The following is a 12053-nucleotide window of genomic DNA, read 5'->3' on the forward strand; positions in this document are numbered from 1 at the left end:
GAGACTGGATAGGATTCACAGTGACACTTTTACTAGTGGTCTGACAAAAAAGGAAAGAAAAAAATATTACAATTTTATTGTGATATAGAAATACATTTTGAATACATTTTGAGCAACATGGCATTAGCAACTGATAATGTAGGAAATCGCAGACAATTGTATAATCAATTGCACGAATGTACCAAAGTAATCACAACTTGTTCAAAAGAATGAGAAACTGCTTTTATGATAGCACAAGTGACAAGCTGATGTGGTGTTTGAACAAGTAGTTTTGAGAATTTCATTTCTGATCTGAGAAATGCACCAAAGCGACTGAGAAAAACTGTAATCTTGTCTGTTCCTACACTTTTTAAAGACATGATAATTATATATATTCTTGAAATAAAACATTGTAGGCTACTTCAACCTTCAATTGAACTTCAAACAAAGAGTCTACAGAAGACAAGATGGAATATATGGAAATGATGGGCTTTGGGCATTCACAAAATGACGTATCTGAAAATAACGAAACAGGTCGGTTTGATTACTGTAAGACTGAATTTGGAACACAAATCATTAAAACTAGCAAAAACTAGCAAAAAGACCATCCATATAAAGATCACCAAACTGAGCAATGCCCTTATCTTGCCCTTATCTTGCCATTGTTTAAATGCAGAGTCTAGTTTGGCAGGGAGGAATGCATGATTATTATATTGGGCTGTGAAGCAGAAGTGCTTGTCTTAACTGCAAATGCTGGCATAGCTGAGTCCATATTTTAAGAGAATGAACAACCGGATTCGATTTATATTGTGCTATTTTAATAGGTAGGCTAGATGTTAGAGCTTGTAAAGAGGTTGCTGTGCAGGATTTAGATTCTGTTTCATTCAAGTCATTTTAAGTATGATTTTTTTGTTGCCATTTATTATGGAAATATAACTTTTTTTATGTAATATTTTATTTAGTATATCCAGGCAAACAAAATACCGCCACTGACCCATATACACTGTAAAAAAATATAGTTGGTTTTGGTTTAACTTGAAAAAAGTAAGTTACCTAGTTGCCTTAAAATAAAATTTGAGTTAATACAACGAAGGAGATTGGCTTAATCAACAGAAACTTGTTGATTTGACAATATGATTATATATGATAAATCATTAATGTAGCCTATATATATATATATATATATATATATATATATATATATATATATATATATATATATATATATATATATATATATATTCACCTCAGTTATCAAGCACTTTTCTGTAGTCGCCGGATGAAACGGCAGCATCGCTTCTCTCCAATTCAGCAGCCCATTTCTTATTAAAGTTTTACAGTTGCAGTCTATTTTTTACCCCAACTTATCTCTTTTTAAGTTATCTGTCGGTTAGTAGCTCTGCGAGACATGATTTAGGCTATTTTTCTTTAAAGTGTTAGCTTGAATAGTCTCTAACGCATCGCTGATAACAGAGGATCTTCTTTTTGCAGTCTCATTTCAGTGCTTCTCACGGATACGTTCGCGCCGTTTCTCCCTCGTTTGTTTTTTTATGGCAACTTTGAGACGAAAGCCGACGCGTGAATAGCTGCTGGCTATATGAGCCAGATTGGAGGCTAATTTGACTGGAGAATTGAGGCTGACTTTGATGGCTTCGCCCTTTAGGAAGAGGACTAGACGGAGGAATGCGTGGCTGACGATGTCCTCAACTTTCTGGGTTGTGGTGTTGTTGAGCGGTCTGCTGATCCTGTACTGCGGTAAGTAAACTGCTCTCCTGCCTTATGAATCTTTCATTTATTCCCATAACTCGTCGACAATCATGCAATTGTGAGTTCAGAAGCAGTAATGAGTTCGTTATGTGATAAGCTCGATATTAAAACAGGATAAATCAAAAAGAAGAGTTTTGGTTAGAGCATTTAACCCCAAGTGCTGTTAAATAGTTTTTACATATTATTTCTCTCTCCATTTTTCCATTTTCTATGTCCCCATTTTTACCATTGACAGACAGACAGACAGATATATAGATAGATACATACATAGATAGATATAACTATAATTTCCCCTATTTCACCAAATGATAGGCTATATAGTAGATAGATAGATCTATAATTTCCCCTATCTCACCAATGATAGACAGACAGTAGATAGATAGATAGACAGACAGACAGACAGACAGACAGATATATAGATAGATAGACAGACAGACAGATCTATTGTTTTAGACAATAATTTCAGTCATTTTAGATATTTATTTCCCCTTCTTTACCTATGATATATAGATAAATAGATAGATAGATAGATCTATCATTTTACACATTAATTTCCCCTCTTTTACCAATGATAGAGAAATAGATAGATAGATAGATAGATAGATAGATAGATAGATAGATAGATAGATAGATAGATAGATAGTTTTTACACAGTCACTCCCTCACTTTTACCAACCAACTTTCCTACAGTCTATGCTACTATAAAGATAGAGAGGTGGAGAGAGAGAGAGGGAGAGAGAGAGAGAGAGAGAGAGAGAAGAGTAAATGTCCATTTAGTTACTACATTTAACTTAATGAAGTTAATTCCCGCTATATGACTAGATTACTGGTCTGGTGTTTGGGGACTCAGGAGTCAAGCCCCACTGTACTGTGGCTGTCCCACTGCCTGAGTCTTCATTAGCGTCGTGTTGTCCTATCGATTCCATCTATAGCACCGCATTTAGTTAGAGGACACAGCAAAAAACAGACACTTCCTCCCCAGTGGCCTTTCAGCAAATAGGCAAAACCCCTTAATCAGTTTTATTAGGGGATGTAGCATTTCTGGAGCAGACACCCAGAGCCCATTGTAGCTTTCAGAAGGGCTGTGTTCTTGTCTGAGTCACCATTGCATATTGACTTGAGCACATTAAAATCTTTAGTTCTTTCTAAGACAGGCCAGCAAATGGAAGTCTTTATTGATTGCTCTGCGGAGACAGCATTCACACAACATTTGAACCTCCGAACAGATTTTGGGACTTCTGATGTGGGGGCCTAAAACAGCCAAATCATTTCAATAAAAGCAACAAGAATCTTTTTCCATGTATTTGAGCTATTATTTATCTTTTAAAAGCTAGAATGTACTAGCACCACACTAGAGTCCATAACTCAGAATAAGCTTGGAGACAGGCCATATGTTCAGTGCATAAAAATAATACACATAAAAAAAAAAACTAAAAAACTAAAATATGTTTTCTAACCAGCAACTGTAATGCTCAAAACAGTTGAATCAACAATTTTGATTGAAATCCCAAACAAGTCAAAAAAAGTCCACAAAGATTGACTTTTTGAAATCCCATTATTTTGTATTCTGACTCAACACACCACTCAATATATTGTAAATTTTCAGTATGAATAATTTGAGGTCAATGGCCTCAAATTATTCATACTGAAAATGTGCAATATATTGAGTGGTGTGTTGAGTCAGAATACAAAATAATGGGATTTCAAAAAGTCTTTATTCCAGAGCTGACACATCGTACTCTTTTAATCCGTCTATACTGTTCTCTGGCTTTTGAAAATCAAGTTATGCAATGGCTGTGATGACCACTGTGAGTGCGAGTGGCTTTTGACTTACAGACTCATTATGCAGAGCATCTATAAGCCGCTCATGATCAAGTACTTGCATAAAAAGCAACCATTTATTGTTTGTATTTCTACACAGATTTACCATGCTGTGCAGGCATATGCTTTATTATGCATGTGATGAGGAATCAAGACTGCTAGGATCCTTTTAAACTTCCTTTCAAACAAGCAAGCTTAAAAAAATGCAATTTCTAAGAACAATACCTTCTAAAGTGCTTATGAGACATTGGATCCCTCTGACGGCACTCACTGTTCAAAAGCTCTCTTGGAGTCGCTTCTTTAAAGTTTTAAGAGCATGGATGGGATTCATTAAAATGGCTCTTCAAATGCAAAGGGTGGAAAAGACTCTCAAAGTAGTCGAGCAGTTAGAGAGCCATAATGCTAACTTTAGATTTCTATAACTTGAGCTTCAGCCCCCAAGTGAAAACTGAGGAACATCATCCAGGAACTCCTCACACTGCTTTTTTCGAGAGATTTGCAAATATCAGACACACGCATAGTTCCCATTTGTATCAAATAAAGTATTTTGAAACAAGCACTAGGGCACTGTTGGGGAAGCTATTTTAAATCTAGCTTGCTAAGCTAAAAACCCTAGGTAAGGGCTTTTAGCAATAGGTAACTACGTTGAACAATAAATAAGTACTAAAAAACAATTGGTAACTACATTGAAGGTAAAGTTATAAGAGGGCAGTGTCTTTTTAAATATAACAATTTATCCCAATTAGGGTGAGATTAACTTGGGAAGATAACTTTATACAAAATACATCTAGCTAGAATAAATCCTAATAACTATAATCATACAACAGTCTGTCCTTGAATTTGTTTGGCTGAGCGACGTTCCAACTGTGTTTATACTGTATTTAATCCAGCAAGACTGTCAGTCTGTGCATTAGTGATGGGGATATTCAATGATTATATCCTTGAGACAGTAGGTGGCGACAAGGGACTGTCTTATGAGTGCTCAGAATCATCAAATCATTTATGCGATTCGTTCAAAAATACAATTTCATTCAGGAACGAAATCAAATGGTGCATTCATAATATGTCAGAAACATTGTATTTATCGAAAGCACATGAATATCACCACAAAGTCAAGACTTTAAGTTAAGACAAAGTTAAGACTTTCTTAATTCTTTAAAGATTCTTTAATTCTTTTAATTAAATGTCTTCTTTCTTAAGACTTTCATAATTACGAATTTCCCTGGAAGACTTGAATGCACCAAAATGACCATTTATATAAACGAGTCACTGAATCATTCAGTTATTCATTCAAAAACACTTCATTCAGGGACAAAACAAGCTACTTTCTTTGACTGAGCCATTGAATCATTTTACTTAACCGATTCGTTCAAAAACACTGAACAAAACAAGTGAACAGCTTTATGAATGAGTCACTGAATCATTCAGTCAACTGATTTGTTTAGTCAACTAATTCATTCAGGAATTAAACAAATGAGTCTTAAAATCATTCTCTCAACTGATTCCCAAGGAATGCATGAACTGATTAAATATATATCTCCAATGCAAGTGACTTTGGATAAAAGCATGTGCTAGATGGAAGTAAAAAAAAAAAAATCTGAATGAACCGAATCATTCAAAATAATTGGATTCAACGGAATGATCAAATGTTGCTGCAATAAGTTATAACACCTTTAAATTAGCTGAGATAACTTAAATATCCAACTTATTAACTTAATATTCAAAGTCAAACATTAACACATTGAAACAACATTATTTCTTATTCAAATAGTAAAAATTGTTCAAATAATTTCAAAAAATTAAGTTGTGATAATCACAGCAATATTTTTTTACAGTGCAGTTTGGACAATTTGATTACTAAATCAGCTTTGTTAGTTGTACAGCATACACAAAGTGACATTAAAAACAGCAATGCCGAGTTTTGACACACTACACATCTACTCACTGCACAAAGTTGCTTGTTACTGCAAAAGCTGACATGTTTTTAAAACAATGGTACAAATGCCACTACTGAAAATGTAGCTCTAAGATGCGAACGCTGTACAAGAGGAAAAATGGCATAGTCAGAGAAAGAAAGAGTGTGTACTTAAGTGAAACATAAATGAATACACACACATACATATACATTTATACACAAAGAGCAAAGCTAGTCACTTTGAAGATGAGAGAGCACAAAAGTATGCCTTGAGAAAAAATTCAAACTTACATGACTTGACAAAGACGTTTTTTAGTTTGCAAAATACTAATCGCCCAAGGTGCTAGGCTACTCCACTGTGGGGGCAGGACAAGCCTTTTTTTCCTCTAAAGGAAGCACTTTTTGGAAAAAAACAAAACAAAACAAATAAATAATAAAACGGGGAAACGGAGAAAAGAAGCAAAAAGAGACAATCAAACTAAAGTAGATGGGAGTTATTTTTTTTTGGTCCAACGATTCGTAGCCGATGAAATAAACCACTTTGGAAAAATAAACAAGTTTGATAGCAGCGCCATGAAAGAAATATGAAGTCTGGTGCACGACAACTAAATGAGCTGCTATTTTAATAAAGCCGGCGGATAATGAAGCCGCTCAATTAATGTGGTTTATGGTGTAGTTCTTTTCCGAAGCTTCCGTTCCAATAATGCACTGACACTGAGATACCTTCTACACTTCCACACAAGCCAACAATAGATCAATCAGGCCGTTTGCAAAACCCATTGAGGGTGAGAAAAAGAGCGAGAGAGAGATAGATAGAGAGAGAGAGAGAGAGAGAGAGAGAGAGAAGTGTGTTTACAAGAGCTCATTCAACGGACACAGGGGAAGAGAAACCCTGAAGATATTTATTTAACTGGAGCAGTGTAATTCCAGCTGATACATTCATACATTTTGAAACATGGCTTTGTTAAGCTTCATTGGCTGTCTCAGAAAAGAAAAAAAAAAACTCTCTACTGCTCTATTCCTGAAACCTTGGTTTCTTGCTTCTGCTCTTTTTCTCGGGAGCAATAAATGTTAGATTGTATTGGCACTATATAGTCCCGGCCAAATCCTATTAATATGTGTTATATTAGGTTTTTCGTGGCAATATCGAAAAGAATCTCTCTCATTCCCAACGTTCACCCTCCAAAGTTTCAGCGGGCGCGGTTCATCATCCACAAATATAATACTTTCAGACCCAAAGCATTTTTACAATTTCGGACAGAAGGTCAACGGCGTTTCGCGCCACATGTAGACCGCAGCGAGTACTGTTAGTGACTCTCCTCCCTGCTGTCTGGCAGGCCACTCTATCCTCAGATTCTTGCTCTCCCAGCTTAACTAAATCAAGTTCAATTTGAAAGCAGGAGACGTGCCAGAAGTGCCATTGTGTAAGTCTTGAATAATGTAAAGCAGCTGATGCCTTTGCTTGTTGCGGAATCTCTTTGTGGCTCAAATAATTTAAGAAAAGCTTTCAGGAAACGCTCTTGCGGCAGCGTTGGAATGCTTTCTCCGGTCTCTAAAAACAAATTGTCATATGCAAAGAGCCTGGCTGCCACCAAGGTCATTTTGTTCATTTATTCATCTTTTTTTAGCCCCCCTCCTTTGCAAGTATTTGTCGGTATTGACTGCAGACGCTACCTGCTTGTTTATAATCGGCCTTAACCTCAGGTCAAAAGCTGAAACAGTATCATTACCCTGCGTTTCGTATCCACTATATGACGACCTTCATTTTTCATAAGCTCAACGAACGCTGCCAGAAGTAAACAAGAAAAATCACTTTGTTCTGTAAGTTCCTGAGATGTTCCTCCGATGTTCCTCCATAATCCCTGACATGCATTTCATTAATTCACAAAACTGAATGGAACAGAATGCAGAGGTCTCGAGATGTGTCTGATATATATATATATATATATATATATATCATCATCATGACTTATATCCTGACTTATCATTTTTAAAATATCATTAGTTTAGGTGGTGTCACACATAAAAACTAATTCATTAATGGCCTTGTCTTGACATTGTCTATCATTTCCTGTCCTCTCTATGCCATAATTTCCTGTCATTTCCTGTCCTCTCTATGCCATCATTTCCTGTCATTTCATGTCCTCTCTATGCCATCATTTCCTGTCATTTCCTGTCCTCTCTATGCCATCATTTCCTATCATTTTCTGTCCTCTCTATGCCATCACTTCCTATCATTTCAACATCAAGTTTCACTAAAAAGTAACATTTTGAGCAAAAAGCGGAGAAAATCGCATTTTGTCAAAGACTACAGACTACATTCAGAATGGGCGGCGCCATCTTGGGAAATCTTGGGAAATCCTAACCCCGCCCACCTTCTGACGCAGCGCGTGTCACTCAGCTCGCTCTGCTACTCCGGTTATCTCTGTGTATATTTTAGGCAACGAAATATGTTATAAAACACCATACTAACTCTTTTCGTTTTCATTTAAAGAAATCTTAACATTATAGCCACACAAATGTGGTTCAGGCAACGCGTATTGATTATATTCACTGCACATAACGTTTGCCTATTTATAAAAAAAAAAAATATATAAAACACAAACCTGCCTCTTTACGTTTTAAATATAATATAAAAATATTAAACATTTTAATATGGTCCAGGCAATATGTGCATTTGTACTAAACAACAGATTTTGCAGTAAACAACATAAAGATCATCTTCGTTGTATTAAAATTTAAAATGACAAAACTCAACCCAGTCTCTTTTTGTTAAATTTCAGTTTTATCAATATTAGCCATTGTTAAATTTCAGTTTTATCAATATTAGCCATTAAAAAAGTATAAGTAAAAGGTATAAGAAGCTATACAAATAAAGCAAACAATTCAGTCAAACACACAAAGTCAGTGCTCTAGTCTAACCATACAACGGTAAAGTTAAATAGCTTATAAAGTTATGAAACTTCCCCTCAGCCAAAACGATTGGCCAGGGAACAAGTTATAGATTCACGAGACCAAAAATCGCCCGTTAGATATACACAAGACGAATTATATCTCATGTTTAACCACTACAGAGACGCCAGGGTCAGCGGCGAATGACTAGCCGAGGAAAAGCTGTTCCAGGCGGGGTACATGAGCGCCGAGCGCCCGGTGATCGTCTGGATCTCACAACTGGATAAAATTTTCATAAATCTTTAAATAAACCACAGATTTGAGCTTTAAACAACTACATTCTCGCCTGAAAAACTCTTAAAACTACATTTCATGATACAGAAACAGTAGTATTATATTTCAACTGTGTTAAAAAATGGCGCTTCTTATGTTGTCATTCTCCTTGGCGCAGCCTAAGCTGTCATACTGCCCTTATTGCCCTTATTGTCATACATTTTATATCTAAATACTATCTAAACTAACGAGTTAGAAAAAAATTCACTACCCTCGCCGTTGTCAGGCACTCGGAACCTATCGAAAAATACAATAAAAGTCCATGGGACCAACCTGTAAAAACATGAATTTATGCTGTGAAAACGGACATTTTGACATGGGGGCTATGGACATTTGCTCCCTTTTGGGACCTTCCCCTAGCGGATTTTCGATGTATTGCAGTTTTTCGCACTTCCGGGTAGGCTTCATTTTTCAGATGAGAATGTTGCCCCTTGGTTTTAATCCGGAGATTCAGTACTCTTTAAGAAGATATCTCATAGCGCCCCCTACCGTATAACAGGGAAAACACGGAAAGCTGGAAAATTTCTTCAGTGTCAGGGAAATAGTTAATTCACTGTCTTGAGTAGGTACTTATTTTGAATAAGAAGTATGTTCTATTATAGTATGAATGTAATCTGGACGTGCTATATTCGCCATGTTGCCCTTATCACGTGACCTACCAGCGTAAGTTACGTCGCTTCACTTCCATTCATAAATCCGTTGAGTGTTTACATACTCAAACAACAAAATATTCTGGGGGCTCGCTGGCAACTTTGTTTTATTTTTATAAAACTCTGGCGTGGAAAGAGTTAAAGTTTTTCGGAATAAATTAATAGATTCAGGCCAAAAATGTCACCATCATGTCACTGACCTTTATATAGACCAATAATAAAAAAAATGGCATGTCCTGAGAGAAGTATTAAAGGACAGACACACACGTCACATACATACATACCTTTTCAGAATTTTTTCTCCATCTACTGAAGGGCAGATGCTTTATGATTTGCCTTGAAAATGTTCTTGTGTGCTTTGCATAGCAACGACGGGAAACTGGTATAAATTCTGCACTGAATATAGAATGAATGTATTCCCATCTGACCTGTGGGCAGTAAAATTCATAAAGTGGCCCATCTTTTACAAGCACATTAACTTTTTTCTCCTCTCTCTCAATGCGGTGGTAATGCCGCCAACAGTTCGAGAAAATAGAGTTATCCTCGGTGGAATGCCTTCTCGTCATTACATCTCTGGCCTAAACAATATTTTAGTCAAATCTGTATTTCATTTTACTGATCCTTTACAAGATATTAGATTTTAATAAGCAATCTCTTTTTCAGTCTCTTTCAGTCATTGCTCATAGAATCATCTGACTGAAGGGTTTCCTTTAAATCCCTGCATAGTGATAATGTTATGAAATCTGCAGTGTTTCACCGTGCCGAATGATGTAGCACTTTAGAAATGTGGTCACAGAAGTTGTCTGTTTTGACCAGCCAAGTGAATTTAGCATTACAACTTGATCATCTACCCCCTGCATCATTCACACGAAAGCCTTTTTAAGCTCGGTCGCTTGCCCACACTACACCTTGTCTGAATGATTTATCCAAAACGTTTGTCAAAAACTGCTTACTATCAACATTTACGCCGCTGTGGACTGCACATCTGAATCTGTCAATAATTAATTTCACACATGCTATCCATTTCATAAACACTAGCAACAAGGGTGCATCACTGTCAATGCACAAAATGTTAGTTCAGTCAAATCAATACTCTCCTTAATAATACTGGCCTGCCCTGCATGGAAAACCCTTGGAAAAAAACTGCATGGAAAACTCTTCAGACACCCCCCCCCCAGAGTCATTTCTGTCATGTAGGAGGCTACCTTTTGAGCAGACTTTTAGAAATAGGCAAATAGAGTACGATTGATAGTTTGCATGAGGGTGTCAACTTGAAATTAATTGTGATAATTGTTTCAGAAATTAGTGCAAAATTGTGAATAGTGGCTCTAATGGCAACAATTATTCAAACAGTATTGAACACATTTAAAATATTCAATTAAACGTCTTAAATGTCTTAAAGTCGGCATCAAACAGAAGTTGCGATTTCTTTGCATTGCGATGTATACGAGGAAGAAGAAAAATGTGGGGTGGGACTTGATTTTGTCCATTGGGAATTGACTGGATGGTTGCTATTGGTCGATCTCAAGTGAGTGACAGGTTGTCCCGCCCTCATTCCAATAAACACGCCATCAGAGAAGAGAAGAGATGTCATTCCAAGAGGGAGGGAAGTTGTTTTGATTAAAGATTATGAGGGCACATGAATTTTAAAAAACGACGATGTGCACGGAATAATCATTTATAATAAATACAGGAATATAAAAAAAAAAAGGATTGACAATTTTAATGGTGAACTTAATTTAACACCATCACACCATGAATAGTTAAACTGCATGAGTTAAATATGATCGCAATCAAATTCCAACGTAATATGTTTCAACCGTACAAATTGAGTTTAATATTTTAAGCCATACATGTATATGATAGAGGAATGAAATGTAGTGCACTGCAGGACTCCATGACTCTACAGCTTTACACTGGCCTGTCAGACCATTTCTCACTTTTCCTCTTTTTGAAACACAATGTGAAGACCAGCCCAAATTAGTCTGTGTAGATTGATTACAAAAGTCTTTGCGGGCAGGCGAGAGAAGAAGAGCCCTTCCTTCTTATCACTCAGCGTATCTGGACTTGTCACAGTTTCCCACCTCTCTTTGATTGGGATCTCTACTATCAGCTTTTCTTTTTCGGACTGTCTGGGAGTAAAACTGTGAGGCTTAATCCAATCTGATTACCTCTGACAGCAGAAACGCATCACTCATCGCTCATATCAAAAGATACAGTTACAGTTTCACAATGTAGTTTTAAATATATATGGTTCCACATTAGCTAAACAAGAGTCGGAGATTTAAATGCCATATGCATCAACGTATCTTGAAACCGGGGGATAAACACTGCTAAAATGCAGCAGATTTACTGGAATGTATATTGTGAAGGCGGATGTCACATTTAATGGGATTCATCCAAATTGGATTGCATAACCCAAACTGTAATAAGGATGCGCTGTGCAGTTTAGACTTTGGTTGGTGGTGGAATTTCCTTAAGTGTACCAATTTCTTCTCCTCTTCAGGTTTCTTATACTTCATTTGGTTAAAATCTGTCTTGACTAATTATGCTGAATTGAAATGAAGGTTTCACACCGTAGAAGCCATGATCCTGTGGTTCGAACACCTGTCAGAGCAGAAAGTCTTCATCTGCACATCAGTATTGAAATTAGTTTGATTTTGAGAGATGAGTCATTTCACCTGCTATTCATTGTC

At 36.5% G+C, this 12053-nt stretch overlaps 1 protein-coding gene across 1 annotated transcript in view; it reads left to right on the forward strand.

Moving 5' to 3' along the window:
* The first annotated feature begins 1554 nt into the window (after window positions 1-1554).
* The window catches only part of tafa5b (TAFA chemokine like family member 5b), a 50153-nt gene continuing 39654 nt past the window's right edge, over window positions 1555-12053 (forward strand). Inside the window, exon 1 of the mRNA XM_084396443.1 lies at window positions 1555-1734. Coding sequence (XP_084252569.1) covers window positions 1626-1734 — 109 coding nt within the window. The 5' untranslated portion in view covers window positions 1555-1625. The remainder of the gene's footprint in view (window positions 1735-12053) is intronic.

Source organism: Rutilus rutilus (genome assembly GCF_951802725.1).
Source record: "Rutilus rutilus genome assembly, chromosome: 23".
Lineage (NCBI taxonomy): Eukaryota > Metazoa > Chordata > Actinopteri > Cypriniformes > Leuciscidae > Rutilus > Rutilus rutilus.